The sequence below is a fragment of the Mesoplodon bidens genome (genome assembly GCF_964165515.1).
Source record: "Mesoplodon bidens genome assembly, chromosome: 18".
Taxonomy (NCBI): Eukaryota; Metazoa; Chordata; class Mammalia; order Artiodactyla; family Ziphiidae; genus Mesoplodon; species Mesoplodon bidens.
Genome location: NC_138175.1, coordinates 48,881,332 through 48,898,490, shown reverse-complemented (window position 1 = coordinate 48,898,490; position 17,159 = coordinate 48,881,332). Strand labels below are relative to the sequence as shown.

General features: G+C 51.6%; 1 protein-coding gene across 2 annotated transcripts; it reads right to left on the bottom strand.

Annotated features, from left to right (window-relative positions):
* Positions 1 to 3,666: 3,666 nt before the first annotated feature.
* On the bottom strand, positions 3,667 to 16,935 carry CYP2S1 (cytochrome P450 family 2 subfamily S member 1). Of its 2 annotated transcripts, none has more exons than XM_081216719.1 (9): positions 16,603 to 16,935; positions 15,275 to 15,440; positions 13,263 to 13,412; positions 12,607 to 12,767; positions 12,289 to 12,468; positions 9,410 to 9,551; positions 7,880 to 8,067; positions 5,018 to 5,159; positions 3,667 to 4,924 (listed from the first exon to the last, which is right to left on the bottom strand). In XM_081216719.1, exons 1-9 carry the CDS (start codon positions 16,774 to 16,776, stop codon positions 4,743 to 4,745), a joined length of 1,485 nt encoding a protein of 494 aa, XP_081072845.1. In that variant the 5' UTR covers positions 16,777 to 16,935; the 3' UTR covers positions 3,667 to 4,742. The 2 variants fall into 2 exon arrangements, with proteins under 2 accessions (XP_081072845.1, XP_081072844.1); XM_081216718.1 differs by having other exon boundaries at positions 3,667 to 4,853.
* Positions 16,936 to 17,159: the final 224 nt, after the last annotated feature.

The window sequence follows — 17,159 nt, the reverse complement described above, 5'->3', positions numbered from 1 at the left end:
AGACAATTGACATATAACACTATATTAGTTTCAGATGTACACAGTGATTCAATATTTGTATATGTTGTGAAATGGTCACCACAGTAAGTCTAGTTAGCGTCCATCACTACACAGTTACAATTTTTTTCGTTATGAAACTTTTAAGATCTACTCTCTTAGCAACTTTCAAATGTATAATACAGTTTTATTAACTATAGTCACCATGCTACATGACATCTGTTTCTATGAATTCAGCTTTTTTAGATTCCACATATAAGTGAGATCATACAGTATTTGTCTTTCTCTGTCTGACTTATTTCACTTAGCATAATGACTTCAAGGTCCATCCATGTTTGTCACAAATGGCAGGATTTCCTTCTTTTTTATGGCTGAATATATTGTTATATATCTATATCACATTTTCTTTTTTTTAATATATATTTTTAAAATTTTGGCTGCGTTGGGTCTTCGTCGCTGCGCGTGGGCTTTCCCTAGTTGCGGCGAGCGGGGGCCACTCTTCGTTGTGGTGTGCGGGCTTCTCATTGCAGTGGCTTCTCTTGTTGGGCGGAGCATGAGCTCTAGGCACGTGGGCTTCAGTAGCTGAGGCTCATGGGCTCTAGAGTGCAGGCTCAGTCGTTGTGGCTTAGCTGCTCTGCGGCATGTGGTATCCTCCCGGACCAGGGCTTGAACCCCCGTCACCTGCATTGGCAAGCGGATTCCTAACCACTGTACCACCAGGGAAGCCTGTCACATTTTCTTTATCCACTCATCTGCTGACACTTAGATTGCTTCTGTATCTTGGCTATCGTGAATAATGCTGCCATGGACACAGGGGTGCAGATGTCTCTTTTGGGATACTGATTTTGTTTCCTTTGGATATATACCAAGAAGTGGGATTGCTGGCTCCTATGACAATTCTATTTTTAATTTTTTGAGGAACCTCCATATTGTTTTCCGTAGTGGCCGCACCAATTTACATTCCCACCAACGGTGCCCCCCCCACTGGGGGCCAGAGTAGGGGAGAGACCTGATTTGATTTGGTTTTAAAGGCCAGTAAGTGAAAAGTTGATGGGAAACTTTCTAACAGAGGGATCAGGACCTGGACACACTATATGGGAACATTTATTATTGAGATGTGATGCGCCTGGAAGGGGCCCAGCCCACCCAGTAAGGAGCTCTTGGGCCAGAATGAGCCCAAATCTGATCTAACTTCCAGTTTACAGAGAATTCCTGGCAATGGAAAGACATCTTGAGTAACACCCCAAAGATGCCAGCAGCCAAATCTGGGATGTGAAAAATGACACAGGGCAAATGACCCGTGTGACTAGTTTCTTGAAGAAATTAGTGACATTACCAAAGGGGAAAGGCGGGGAGGGATAAATTAGCAGTTTGGACTTAAGATATACACCCTACTATATATAAAATAGATAACCAGCAAGGACCTACTGTATAGCACAGGGAATTACTCAATATCTTGTAATAACCTATAATGGAAGAGAATATAAAAAAAAGAATTATATATATTTATGTATATGTATAATTGAATCCCTGTGCTGTACATCTGAAAGTAACACAACATTGTAAATCAACTATATTTCAATAAAAATTCAAAAAATAAGTGACATACAAAAGGTTGGGGAATGGTTACAGCTTTGGAAGACCTAAGCATCCAAATGAAGGCACTGCAGGATGAGCCTTTGGATGTTGATTTGAACAAACACACCTATGAAGTACATTTCTGCAACCATCAGGGAAACATGAACACTAACACAGCAAAATTGCTAACTGTGATAGGGGTGAAAATGGGTATCTTGGTTGTGACTCTTAAAAAGTGGATTTTAGGGAATTCCCTGGTGGTCCAGTGGTTAGGACTCCACGCTTTCACTGCTGTGGGCCTGGGTTCAGTCAGGGAACTAAGATCCTGCAAGCCGTGTGACCAAAAAAAAAAAAAAAAAGAGTGGATTTTAAAGGGGAGTTATTTTCTTAATAAGTTAGGAGTCTTTGTTGGGCATAATGAAAGTTTTGGGTATAGATAGTGTGATGGTTATACATTGTGAATATATTTAATGCCACTGAATCATACACTTACAAGTGGTGAAAATGATAAATATTATGTTATGTATATTTTACATCCCCCCCCCAAAAAAACCAAACTGAACACCACACTGATTGTAAATACTTTTACTTTGGGGTCCAATAATTATTGTTTAAGACATTTTGAGTTTTTGTTTTTCTTTTGCCTGCTACTGGAATCATCCTAATTCATGTCAACTTTCATATTGATGCAGTGCAAGGTCCATCCTTCCTCAAATAAATGAATTTGCTGGTGTTTCTGATCCCAAAGTTCCCTGAATGTGAATTTTGAGTGCAAAGGAAAGCAAGTCATTGCCTTAATTTAAAAGGAGGAAACCTCAAACCTCATTCATTCCTTTTCATATCACACTGACATAAAAAGTAGTAATAATAAATCCAAGAACTTAGCATGTATTTTGCTCCTATTAAGTTCCAGAATTTTTCACATCTCTTCTTTTAGGTTTGGTAAGTCTTTTAGATGCTAAATCCTCAGTGAAGGTGTCATCAACTAGAAAGTGGCAAAGTTAGGATCTGATCCCCATCGCATCTTTCTATTTTCCATCATATCACTGTTTTGTGCTACCTCTGTAGAATTTAAGCCAAAAAATAAAGCGATAACATCATGGAAAATTTAAAAAAAAAAAAAAGGGAAACTTTAGCTAACGATCTATGCATTGCTGAAGCATTCAGAGGTCGATGTCTGCAATTTATCTTTTTGTTTGTTTTTGGCCATGCGGCATGGCACGCGGGATCTTAGTTCCCTGATCAGAGATTCGAACCTGCGCCTCCACAGTGGAAGTGCAGAGTCCTAACCACTGGACCACCAGGGAATTCCCTGCAATTTATTCTGAAAAGCCTAAAACAATGAGCTGGCTGGGCAGGTGGAAAGAAATGTGCTAATGCAGCATGGCAACCAAAGTGGGGGAGCCTAGGCGGTAGCCCATGGGTATTCCCGTATAATCCCCTCAACTTTGCTGCATGTTTGAAAATTGTCATAATAAAATGTCGGGGGGGGGAATGTCCTTTACTATTAGAAATGTGTATTCAATCATTTTCTGAGATTTGCTTTAAAATCACTGTAAGAGAGTGATAGATGAAATAAAATTAGCCGAAAGTTGATGATTATCGAATGAGGTCCGGTCATGGGCCCACGGGTTCATTGTACTATATTCTCTCTACTGTTGTGTGTTTGAAAACTTCCTTATTAGATAATTGACAAAGAAAAAGATACTTCTGGCTCTCTAGTGAAGAGAAGGGAGGACGGAAAGGGTGGCAGGAGAGGCCAGAGTGAGGGTAGGGTTTGTGTTTCGGCGTCTGCTTTCAGTTTGGGAGGGTGCCCAGGGTGGGAAGCGGTCACCTTCAGTTTTTCCCTGAGGCCCCCCAACTCCCCTACCCGCACGCCTCCCACCCCCTGCCCTAGGCCTGCAGCTCTGCCCACCCCCCAACATCAGCCTCACCGGAAGTGAGGCCCAGGACAGCTCCCCTCCCCCCGCCCTCCGCCCCCTCCACATCTGCTACTGATGTCAACAGCCAGGGTAGGCGGGGGCCATGTTTTTTGGTTCCCGCCTAGCCTCCAGGGAGGGGTGGACCCCCCCATCCCCACTCCTTATGCACAATGATGGACACTGTCACACACATACTAGGCCCTGCCCTGGGCCAGATACAAACTTTTATTGCCAAACGGGGACCTTCGAGTCACAAGGACGTCAGACCTGGCCTCTTCCCTGAAACGGGGAGTTGGGATCTGGCTCCATCCACTGGATCTAACTGGAGGCGGGTGGGGGGAGCAGGGGAGGTTTTCAACATGGTTATATAAGCTGGAGTGTGTGTGTGTGCGTGTGTGTGTGTGTTCCCCTGATCTGAGTTTCCACATATGTCCAAGTTTACTTTGTCCCCAGGCTTGTGCACAGTTGCACACTGGGGTGTGTCTGTATTTGGGAGCATTTGGGGGATCAGGCTGCCTGGAAAGGGGTGCCCTCGAGGGCTGAAGGTGCGGAGGGGGCCAGGGCTGGGCCTCCGCGGGAGTCGTATATCTTAGCGGGAAGATACCCCGGAGGCGGGCAGGTGTCCCACATGGGCTGGCTGTGTGGTTCAGTGGTTGGGGGCATGTGGATGGCGACAGTCTTATGCCTGTATAGCGGTACGGTCACTTGAGGGCTGAGGACAGAGATGGTCTCTGTGGTGACATGAGCTGGCATGGGGCATGTTCTCTGCTCTAGGCTCCCAGAGACGGTGGCCCTGGTAAGTTTGATGAGTTAAGAGGGCATGTGGGCTGCAAACACTGTGGCTGTTTCCGTGGCTTGTGAAGGCGGCAGCTGAATCCCCATGCGTGGGTTGTGGGTCCAGGGGAGCTGTGCTGTGTATGAGTTGGTGGGTTATCCGGGCATGTGGTTGTGATTCCAGATGGACTAAATTTATGTCAGTAGAAATCTGCGTGGCTGAGTTGCCTTGTGGCCCTCGTGGGTGTGTCTGGGTGTGTGGTTGCGTGGGCTGATGACCCTGTGGATGTGTAGGCTGAATATGTGTGACCGACTCTAGAGAACAGCTACAGATGTGCAAATGTGGCTGCCTGTGGCGTAGATGTGTGGCTCAGGAGACACAGCTATGTCCATGGCAACCGCCAAGGCTACTACCTCCCAAGTTTCCCTTCTTCATCTGGTCCACACGGCGGGGGGTGGTGGTGGTGGAGGTCAGCGGGGCCGGAATTGCAGCTGGAAGGCTTGGGGGATGTTGAAAAAGCCACTGACGGCTGGCTGGAGGCTCAGGGCACCCGGTGGGCATGGGTTCCCCAGCGAGAAGGCCTGCAGGATGGTGGTGAACAGGAGGAAGAGCTCGGTCCGAGCCAGGCCCTCCCCGAGGCAGACACGCTTACCTGGAGGAGAGACAGATGGCGCTGTGCCAGCCGTCCTCACACCCAGGCCTGTGGGAGGACCAGTGGGTGGACAGGGGCGGACCCAGCAGATACCTAAGGAGAAGGGCAGGAAGGCCTTGTGCTTTTTGAACTTTCCGTCTGCATCCAGGAATCGTCCTGGGTTGAACTCCTCCGGCTGTGTGAAGACCTCAGGGTCATGCAGGATGGAGCCAAGGAGGGGGAAGACCTCTGTGCCCTGAGGGGAGATCATAACAAAACTACAAACATCCCTCACCCACCAGGCCTTCAGCCCTCGAGGGCAGAGCACAAGAGTCTGGTGTGTTGGGGAAACCGGTTCACAAAACATAGCGGCATCAATATTTATTGAGTGCTTATTATGTGTCAGGCACTTTATTAAGCATTATATATGTATTGCCTCATATGTAATAGGTACCTGTATTATACCCACACACACACACTCACAAACATACACACAAACTCACTAAATCTTTTTAACAAGTCTAGGGAACAGTTAGTAATATGATCCCATTTTAAAGATGGGGGAGGGACGTCCCTGGTGGCCCAGTGGCTAAGACTCCACGCTCCCAATGCAGGGGACTCAGGTTCGATCCCTGGCCAGGGAACTAGATCCCACATGCATGCCACAACTAAGAGTTCGCATGCCACAACTAAGGAGCCCTCTTGCCACAACTAAGACCCGGCACAACCAAATAAATAAATAAATAAATATTATAAAAAACCCAAACCAACGAAAGATAATGTCATAGAGGCTGCTTATAGGGTGGGGAAGATAACTGTCCACTGGTTAAACAGGGTGCCAGGAACAGTCAGGTCTGTAACTCGGTAGTAAAAATGGATTAAAGGATAGGGCTAACACTGATGCAACAGTGTGGAATATTAAAAAAAAAAAAAAAGATGGAGGACTTCCCTGGTGGTCCAGTGGTTAAGACTCCGTGCTCACTACAGGGGGCACGGGTTCGATCCCTGGTCAGGGAACTAAGATCCTGCAAGTCGTGTGGTGCAGCCAAAACAAACAAACAAACAAAAAGTGGGAAAACAGAGGCCCAGAGAATTTAAGCAACTTGCCCAAAGCAACATTTGGACATGGCAGAGCTTGTTATTCTTACATTTGTTTTTAAACTTTGGGGCTATGTTGTGATTCAGCTGTGGCTGTCCTAAGGCACTTGGCTAAGAGCCCAGCTTTCTGCCACTATGATCTTCTGGAGGTGAAGGGTGGGTGGATGGGGGCTGCCCATGAAGGCTTCCCCCGCCCAGGTTTGGGGAGAGGGGCAGCCCCTTCCGCTGAGATCAGAGTCTCCATGTTCCCAGGACTGTGGTGGGGGGTGAAGGAAGGTAGGGAGTACAAGGAGAGGGTGAGGGATCTTCTCCCTTTGTTAGGGATTCTGGCTAATGGGGCTCTGAGTTGGGAAGGTGAGTGAGGCTTCAGGAAAAGGTCACGCTAATGTTGTTAAAAGAAGAGAAAGGCAGAGAGCAGTGGTTAAAGCATAGGCTCTGGGTTCAAATCCTGCCCCTACCGCTTGTAGGCTGGGAGAGCTTGCCAAGTCTTCTAACCTTTCAAGGCCTCAGTTTCCTCATTTGTAAAATGGGTGTGATAATGATGCTCTGAAGATTAAATAAGGTAATACATGTAAAGCATTTAGAATAATACCTAGCACAGAGCAGATCCTCGATCACAGATGTCTGTTACTGCTATTATCATTATCAGTAGTTGCAAGAGTCATTGCTTTAGCAATAGTCGCTGCTGTGGTGTACATAGGAGCCCCACCCCCTGCATAAAGAGTTCATTCGGTGTTTTACAAGCATCATTTCACAGATTCCTTACAATCCCAAGATGATACTATTATTACTCCCAATTAGAAGAGGAGGGACTTCCCTGGTGGCGCAGTGGTTAAGAATCCACCTGCCAAGGCAGGGGACATTGGTTCGAGCCCTGGTCCGGGAGGATCCCACATGCCACGGAGCAACTAAGCCCGTGCGCCACAACTACTGAGCCTGCGCTCTAGAGCCCGTGAGCCACAACTACTGAAGCCCGCGCGCCTAGAGCCTGTGCTCTGCAACAAGAGAAGCCACCGCAATGAGAAGCCCGCGCACCGCAACAAAGAGTAGCCCCCGCTCGCCACAACTAGAGAAGGCCCGCGCTAAACGGAGACCCAACGCAGCCAAAAATATATAAATAAATTACTTAATTTAAAAGAAAAAAAAAGAAAAGAAGAGGAGTAGATGGAAGTTCAGAGGGTGAAGTGATTTGCCCAAGGTCTCAGCTAGAAAACAGCAGGACTGGATTCTAACCGCTATGAACTGGATTCTAACCGCTATGAACTGGATTCTACCCGCTATGAACTGGATTCTACCCACTATGAACTGGATTCTACAATGAAGCTCAAGGAGGGAGCTGCTTGCCCGGAAGGCATCTTCTGTTTCCAGGGAGAGGTCGCCCCCTGGTGGTGCTGGTTCTGAGTTGCTCTGGAATGAAGGGGCAGGAACTGAGTGAGAGAGAGAGAGAGAGTGAGAGAGAGAGAGAGAGAGAGTGTGTGTGTGTGTGTGTGTGTGTGGAAGAAGGAAGAGCCTGATCGCGTTTGCAGCCGGGTGGAGGGTGAGGGCCTCCGTTGGCCCTCAGTCCTCAAATTGCTTCCCTGCCTGCCACCATTGGAAGTAGGTAGAATTAGGATCCATTGGACACATGGGGGAAACCGAGGCTCAGAGACAGAGTCAAAAGGCAAGAAAAATGTACACAGAAAGAAACAAAGAGAGGTGCAGAGACAGGGACACAGAAAAAGAGAGGAAGATGTCAGCCAGAGAGGAGAGAGAAAGAGGAAGAAGATGCAGAGAGACAAACTGACCAAGACCCAGAAAAAGAGACAAAGATAGCAATGGACTCAGGCCCTCAGGCCCAAAACAGAGATACCGCTGGGCCTGGCTGACCCGCACACCCACCTGGGGCAGGGTGTACCCCCGGAAGTGGGTGGTCTTGACGAGGGCTCGGGGCAGTCCCATGGGTACAAGCGCCAGCAGCCGCTGCGCCTCATGCAGAACCGCGTCCGTGTAGGGGAGGCGGGCTCGGTCCTTCAGGCTTGGCGCCTGGCCGGGCCCCAGCTCCCGTGTCAGCTCCGCCTGCACACGCTCTGCACCCAAGAAGAGGAGGGTTGGAGGTCAAAGGTGGGGCGGGGCCCTGCGACCCTCCCCTCGGACGCTCCATCTTCTTTATTTTTTAAGGTTTATTTATTTATTTATTTGGCCGTGCCACACGGATCTTAATTCCCCAAGCAGGGATTGAACCCGGGCCCTCGGCAGTGAAAGTGTGGAGTCCCAGCCACTGGACCGCCAGGGAGTTCCCGGACACTCCATCTTCCTGAGCAGCTGTGGTTAGGGGTGAGGCTGGCGGGCAGGGAGGAAGAGTCCTCCAGCCCTCTGCAGCCCGGGTCCCACACATCCCATGTGGTGGGCATCACATCTCTCCTCTTTCAATTCCCATAGCAATCCTGTGAGGTGGGGGACCATAATCTAGCCCCATTTCCCAGATAAGGACACTGAGGCCTAGTGAGCTGAAATAGCAGCTGACTCCTCGATTCCACCAAGGCACCCAGGTCCCATGTTCCAGGTCAGCCCACCCCACTGGCTCAACAGCACTGGACGCAGCCGCGTGATCCTGAAATGCTGGAGTTCCTGGGGGCACGTTCCCAGCCCTCCCTCACCCACTTACCCTCCCTCACCCACTTACCCTCCCTCACCAACACAGCTTCAGGTCTTGCCTGTGCCCTGATAACCCCAATTTGTTTCTTATCTCCAGTCCTGATCCAGGTGTCTCGTGGCCTTCTGGATGCCTCCCCCTGGTGGTTCCAGGTCCCTCACACTCAAATTGTCCCCAAATGGCTTCAGCATCTCCCCTGAAATAGCTCCTTATCCCTTCTGTCCCCATCTCAGGGTGGCCTCATGGTCCCCCGGTCCCCTGGCCAGAGCCCTGGGCCTGTCCTTGGATGCCTCCCTCCCTTGTCATTCTCCACCACCTGCCTACTTGGACCCCTCTCTCCTCCCCATAGCTTGGCCCAACCCTGTTTGTTCTCTCCGGCCTAGGTCCCTACCTGGTCTTCTGCCCTGGGCTCCTGGCATACTCTTTCAGACCCTACAACTTACCTCTTCATGACAGACCAAAGGATTTTTCTAAAATGCTCATTTGTCCCTGCCCTCCCCTGCTCAACGACCTTCCATGGCTCCCCATGGCTCAGGATTAGGTGCACAATGTACCACCAAGGCAGCAAGGCCGGAGACGCCTCCTGCCTCATTTCTCATTTTGCTAGACCTCTCACTGCAGCTGGCAGTCCACAGACTTCTTGCTCTTCAGACGCCCTGGATGCCAGCTCATTCTCGCCTCCAGGCTCTGGCTCAGGCTGTCCACTCCCCTAAACATTCTTCCTCTCGAGCCCTCCCTCCTGTTCCCAGGGCCTGGCTGGTGGAGAAGCTTCCTACCTTGGACCTGAGGATATTTCAGCAGGAGCAGGAGAGTGTAGCGAATCGTGGTGCTAACTGTCACCGTCCCGGCGAACAACAGATAAGTGACCGTCATCAGCAAGTTCTTGTCAGTGAATTCTGTGTTTGGGTCTTGCTTCTCCTGGGGGAAACCAGGCAGAGGGGCTCAGAGAACACAGGCTGAGGGGAGTAGAGACCCAGCACAGCCAGGTTTGGGGTGCAGCACAGCAAGTTATAACTTTGTCAGGGAGTTTAAATAAATGTGTGAGAAAGTTGGGAAGTGGGCTCTTGATATTATTCTCTTGGGGTGAAATGTTTTAAAAATGAAACAGAGGGGCTTCCTGGTGGCACAGTGGTTGAGAGTCCGCCTGCCGATGCAGGGGACACGGGTTCGTGCCCCGGTCTGGGAAGATCCCACATGCCGCGGAACGGCTGGGCCCGTGAGCCATGGCCACTGAGCCTGCGCGTCGGGAGTTTGTGCTCCGCAGCGGGAGAGGCCACAACAGTGAGAGGCCTGCGTACCGCAAAAAAAACAAAAACAAAAACAAAACAAAACAAATGAAAGAGAGTGGCCACTATAAAATGAACAAACAAACAAACAGAAAATGACAAGTGTTGGTGGAGACATGGAAAAACTGGAACCTCTGTCGCCAAGGGGGTAGGTATATAAAAGGGTGCAGCTGTTACGGCAAATGGTACAGCGGTTCCTCAAAAAAGTAAAATAGATTTACCATGTGATCCAGCGGTTCCAATTCTGGGGATTTATCCAGAAGGGTAGAAAGCAGGATCTTGTAGAACATTTGTATACCTATGTTCATAGCAGCATTATTCATAATAGCCAAAAGGTGAAAGCAACCAAGTGTCCACTGACAGATGAATGGATAAAGAAAATGTGCTATATCCACACAGTGGAATATGATTCAGCCTTAAGAAGGAAGGAAATCTTGTCACATGCTACAATGTGAATGAAACTTGACATTATGCTAAGTGAGATAAGCCACAAAAGGACAAATACTGTGTGATCCCACTTATATGAGGTCCCTAGAGTAGGCAAATTCATAGAGTAAGGAAGTAGGAGGGTGGGGGCTGAGGGCTGGGGGAGGGAAGGATGGGGATCTGTTGTTTAATGGGTATAGAATTTCAGTTTTGCAAGTTGAAAGTGTTCTGGAGATGGATGGTGGTCGTGTGAGTATCTAACACCACTGAACTGTACACTTGAAAATGGCTAAGTTGGTAAGTTTTTTTTTTTTTTTTTTTTTTTTTTTTTTTTTTTTTTTGCTGTACGCGGGCCTCTCACTGCTGTGGCCTCTCCCGTTGCGGAGCACAGGCTCCGGACACACAGGCTCCGCGGCCATGGCTCGCGGGCCCAGCCGCTGCGCGGCATGTGGGATCTTCCGGGATAGGGGCACGAACCCGTGTCCCCTGCATCGGCAGGCGGACTCTCAACCACTGCGCCACCAGGGAAGCCCTAAGTTGGTAAGTTTTATGTTATGTGTATTTTACTATAATTAAATTAAAAAAAAATTTTTTTTGGCCATGCCACACGGCTTGTGGGATCCTAGTTTCCTGACCAGGGATCAAACCCGGGCCTCCTGCAGCGGAAGCACGGAGTCCTAACCACTGGACCGCCAGGGAATTCCCATTCCCTTTCATTTCTTAAATTAAAAAGATTTCATTATATTTGAGATTAACAGATACACACTACTATATATAAAATAGATAAACAACAAGGACCTACTGTATAGCACAGGGAACTATATTTAATGTCTTACAATAACCTACAATGGAAAAGAATCTGAAAAAGAATATATATATGATTCAGTTTCATATATATTTTTATATATAAAACCGAATCACTCTGCTGTATACCTGAAACATTATAAATCAACTATACTTCAGTAAAAAAATAAAAATTATAAAAATTCGGGGGACTTCCCTGGTGGCACAGTGGTTAAGAATCCGCCTGACAACGCCGGGGATATGGGTTCGAGCCCTGGTCCGAGAAGATCCCACGTGCCGCGGAGCAACTAAGCCCATGTGCCACAACTACTGAGCCTGTGCTCTAGAGCCCGCGAGCCACAACTACTGAGCCCGTGTGCTACAACTACTCTAGAGCCCGTGCTCCACAACAAGAGAAGCCACTGCAGTGAGAAGCCCAAGCACCACAACGAAGAGTAGCCTCCACTCGCCGCAACTAGAGAAAGGCTGCGCACAGCAACGAAGACCCAACGCAGCCAAAAATAAATAAATAAATTTATTAAAAAAAAAATTCGGGAATTCTCTGGCTGTCCAGTGGTAGGTCTCCGTGCTTTCACTGCCGAGGGCCCAGGTTCAATCTCTGGTTGGGAGCTAAGATCCCACAAGCCACATGGTAGCCCCCCCCCCAAAAAAAAGGGCCACAGAGTTAAGAAAAAAAATCTCTCTCTCCATGAACAGGGCTGCTGCGTTTATTCAAAGGATGTGGCCCTGAATATCTCCCATAATTACAAAGTATGTACAGTTCAAAACTAGTTATTTCCACAGGGGTCATCTTAATTCTAATTTTCTCATATGATAATTGTTCTCACATAATTAATAAAGAGGACTTTATTAGTCTAATTAGACATTGCAAGGTTTCGTAAGTAAACGACTAATTCATAGGAACTTTCCTGTGTGGGTTGGGGGAAGTCATGGTGGGGATTGCTGGTGGCAGGTCACTGGGCGTGAGGCCTGGGCAGGGGGCTGAGGTTGGAGGGAGGAGAAAAAGGAGAGATGCAAGTGACACAGACACACATTCACAGAGCGACATGCAGAGAGAAAGAAGGAGGGTGACAGAGTGTCCCTGCTATACCCGGGTGTAGGGCCTGGCCAGGAGGCCCCCAACCCTAAGCTTCCCCCACCTTTGCCATCTTCAGCAAGAAGGCATCCACAACATCACGTGCGGGGCCTGAGTCATCCAGGCTCCTCTGGTGCCGCTGTATCTGCTGGACGGCGAAGGCAGCCAGAGTGCACACTTGGCCAAGGAGCTGCGTGTAGGGGCCCGGGAGGCGCTGCAGGAGCCGGGAGAACATCTCGTAGGTCTGTGGGGGGACGGGCAGCCGTTTTCACAGGGGCCTGGCCCTGCACCAGGGCAGAGGGGTGGGTGGACAGGGCGCTCTGGGGTTACCTGAAAGAGGTGGGCAGGAGCCTTTGGAGAGAGAGGGGTCCCACCCCCTTACCTGGGCCCACGGGGAGCTGACCCCCACGACGATGCCACTAGCCGCCCGGACCATGGCCTGGAACTCCTTGTCGTCATAGGGGAAGCGGAGGCGGAAGACGAGGGAGCAGATGACGTTGGAGGTGGCCTGGGCCAGCAGCAGTGAGGGGTCAAAAGGCCTTCCTGGGGAGGAGGGGACAGGGAGGGGAGTTGTGATGGAGACGGGCAGAGGGGCGCTGTCGTAGGGCGGAGCTGGTCCACGGAGATGGAGTGGGGGCCAGACCCGACCAGAAAGAGACAGACAGAGAGAGGGAGACACAGACAGGGAAAGAGAGAGTGAGACACGGAGAGAGACAGAGGAAGACAGAGGCAGACTTACAGGAGAGAAAGACAGAAAAATAGGGACTTCCCTGGTGGTGCAGTGGTTAAGACTCCGCACTTCCAATGCAGGGGGCACGGGTCCGATCCCTGGTGGGGGAACTAAGATCCCACATGCTGCACAGCCAAAACAAAAAAGAGAAGAGGCAGAAAGAGCGACGTGACACTACGAGGGACACAGAGACCCTCAGGAAGACAGCAGGACATTGGCAGAAGGTGGAGGAGGAGAGAGGAGGAGTGACTAGAGTCCCCAGCCCAGTCCGCGGGGAAGGCCCTGCCACACTCGGGCGCCCTGCTGACCTTTGGTCCTCCGGAGCGCCTCCACCAGACACTGGGCCTCCGCCTGGATCAGCTCCTCACCTTCTCGTTTCCCCATGCCCAGGTCCCGCAGGGCCAGCGTGGTGAACTTCCTCAGCTGCCTCCATCGCTCCCCATTAGAGGAGAAAACCCCTGCGCAGAAGGCTAGACTCAAGGAGGGACCAGCCCTCCCCCGTTCCCCAGGATTCCTCCCTTCCTCCCAGTGGGGTGCCCTGTCCTGAGTCCATATGAGCCTAGCCCAAGGAGGAGGACTCACGAGGTGCTCAGTAATTGCCTAACCTGAGGGTGACCTTCTCCTGAGGACTTGGTATCTGGGATTATCCAGGCTCCCCGTGTTCTGTGATTCACCAGCGTGAGTGAAGATTTCTTCCTTCCTTCTGGCTATCCATCTTTTTATTCCTCTATTCACCCACTCATCCATTTATCATGCCTTCCTCTTTCCTCTTTCTCCCTCCCTCCCACCCTTCTACCCATCCATCCATCCATCCATACCAACATTTATGGAGTATTATTGGGTCCCATGCCCCATGCCAACTGGAGGTTGAGAAGGGAGGGAGGAGGATGGAAGTGCACTGTTTTCCTCCTTATCCAAGAGGCCTGGACAGTCCCTTCCCTGGTCTGAGCTGTTTCCACTTGTAGAATGCCAGTCTACAGCGGCCTTCTGGACGCCTCCTCCTGGATGTCCCCTGCCCACCCATCCCTCCACTGTGTCCCAAACTGGCCTCAGCATCTCTCTTCCTCATCTCAGCCGCCGAACATCCCATCCCCTGGCTAGAGCCCTGCATTCCTCTCCCAACCACCTCCCCTCCCCAACTCAACGGCCCCAGACCTGGTCCAGCCCAGTCCCCTTGCTGGGCTCCCACACAGCAACCAGAGGATCTTTCTAACTCTGACTCTACCCTTTCCCAGAAAAACCCAAAGTCCAAACTCTGGCTTGACTCAGGCCCTGTATGATCAGGCTCTGAAGACTTCTCCAGCTTTGCTACTAATTCAATTGCACTGGCTTTTCTCACTTCCTCAAAAGTGCCAGGATGCCCCCTCTAGGCCTTTGCCCCGGCTGTTCCCTCTGCCTGGATCACTCACCTCTTCGTTCTCTCTGAACTAACTCCACTCAGCCTTCAGGTCTCAGTTCAAATGTCAACTCCGCTAGGAAGCCTTCTCTGATTCCTCCCATTCTCCTCTCCAAATCCCTCTGCTCCCCTGGCCAGTAAAGGTCCCCTGTGTCCTGCTCTTAAGGCTGTACCTCTCATTTTAGAAATCTAGTCTCTCCCTCCATTGTCTTATTGCAAAGCCCACATGTCCCACAGTAAGACATGTCACCACATCTGTCACCTCTGTGTCCCCAGTACCAAGCCAGGTGTAATGAAAATTTGTCAGCTGATGAGTGAATGCTTTTTCCCTCACCTCCATGCTTTTGTACGTGCTGGTCTCTCTGCCTGGAACACCCTTCCCACTCATCCTATGAGTCTCAGCTCAGACACCCCGTCTTTTAGGAAGACGTCCTGGACAATCTCCACCCGACAGGCTGGGCCAGGCGCCTCCTCCAATTCCTCTCTGGACTGTCACTGTCTAGTGACAGGTCTGTTTCTTCCTAACCCATGCGCTCTGGGAGCAGGACTGAGGCTGTTTATTCAAGGCTGTGTTCCCTGGAGTGCCCAGCACCAGCTTCCAGCTTTCGGTCTTAACAGAGAAGAGTTTGTACATTCTGAGCGTTTGCCCACGAATCCCCAGTGCCTCAACTGCCCTGCCTCTTCCTCCCAGCCCTGGGGCTTCGCCTGGAACATTAATAACACGACGACAACCAGGTAACTAATGAGTGCTTACTGCGTGCCATCCTCAGTACAATCCTATGCACTAGGCACTGTCATCATCCCATTTAAGATGAGAAAACAGAGGCCCAGAGACACTGAACCGCATGGAAGGTCACATACCAGAAAGTGGTGGCAGGCTCTGAGTGAAGGACCCAGCAGCCTCCAGCTCCCCTTTGGACTCACCATGGCCATCAAAGGTCCCGTTCAGTGTTGCCACCAAACCCCGTCCGCTGAAAGCCTCGGCCTGACCTCCCAGGGCCTCCTGCACAGCCTCGCGCCCAACCAGGACCACCACGCGCCGCCAGGGTCCCAGGTACACGGTGAACACTGGTCCATACTTCTTACTCAGCTGGGAGCAGGGACCGAGAAGGGGTGAGTGACGTGGGGAAGGCTGCTGCCTTTTAAAGTCTTATGTCCATCGTGGCCCCTGTCGCTGGATGAGCCACCTAAGAGGAGCCCCTCCTGCCTCGCCCCAAACTGAAGCAGTCCCTTTGGAAGATTCAGTTCTTGTTTTGCACCAAGCTCCCAGCATTTCACCCCCCTCCCCCACAAGAGTCCTCCTTCCTCAAACTCCCTCACCCAACACACTCTCTGGTCCCCATTCCCTTACCCCCTGCAGAGCCCTAACTTCTGACACTGGGACAGCCCAGAACCCACCCCTGCTCCCACAGCACAGACCTACAGCAGCAAAAATGGGCAGCTGCAGCTGTGGCCTCCCATAATCTCTCCCATCTCCCATCCCCGGAAAAAAAAAAAAAAAACCCAAAAGACTAACTACCCCTTTCAATCACTGCTAAATCCTCAAATTCTGGGGCAGCTTCCACGGAGGACTGGTAGCATGATCGCTACCCGCTCCTTGCCATGCCTGGAATACATCAAATTCTGTCTCTCTCTCCTTCCTTTCTCTGTCCCAGGAACTTCCAGCTCCCTCCCTCCTAGCTGAGCTCCGCCTATCCCCCCCTCCCCCAGCCCCCCAGCCCCATCGCTCTCCGCAGACAGATTCCTGGAATCCTCCAGCCTCTGCCTCCAGCTCCCCCGGGGACACCCTCTCTTTTTTATTCTCTGCCCCCTCCTCAGGATACTCACGTGTATCTCCCCACTACCTCTCCCTCTGGGTCAAGCCACCACCATCACACCATCAGTTTCTCTTCTGCTTGAGGACTCGTCTCTCTCACCTTTGGTTCCCTGCCCCCCTCCCCCCTCCCAACCTCCCCAGGATTCCGCCAGTCTCTCTAACCCGGGACTCCTGGCCCTCTGGAGCCTGCTTTCCAGCTCTCACGCCGTCTCCAGGATTCGGGGGGCAGGATTCTGCTCCTCCTAGCCTGGGTGCCCCACCCCCTCTCCCTGCGACTCCCCCAACTCTCTCAGCTCTGCCCTGGGACCCTTCATCCGCATCCCCTAGGATACCTAAGGGCCTCTCTGCGTGGTTTGTCTTCCTGGGGTCCCCTCCCTCTCCTGGCCCTGGTACCCTCCCACCCCCTCCTAGCCAGGGCGTCGGCGCGGCCCCTCACCCGTAAGAGCCCCAAGTACAGCGCCCCAGGCCGGAGCTGCAGGAGGTTCCCCAGCAGCGGCAGCGGCGTGGGCCCAGGGGGCAGGTGGCCTCGCCTCCGGGTCCCAGGCAGCGCCAGCGCCAGCAGCAGCAGCGCCAGCAGCAGCAGCAGAGCCCAGGTGCCCGCCGCCTCCATCTCGGCAGGTCGGCTGCGGGCTCCCAGACGCTCCACGCGGCTGAGCCAGCTGGGGGCAGGTGCCGGGCGGCTCCTTCCCCGAAGAAATCTGGCGGAGGGAGGCGGGGCAGCTAGCCTTTCCCCCTGCCTCCGGGCAGGATTCTCTCCCCGCCGCCGGATTTTTTTCTCCCAGACCACCGCCGCCGCCTGGTGTCCGGGACACACTCTCGAACACTAGACTCCCTGGTCACCCAGGTTCGAGGGGGCGGAGACAGCTCTTTGCGCCACAGGTAGGGCGTGGGCAGGCGGGGAGAGGCTGGAAACCAGAGACTTTGGCCGCCACCAGGAGGCCACACCCCGTGCCTGGCGGTGACCCCGCACCGCCCTCCCCGACTCCTACCTCC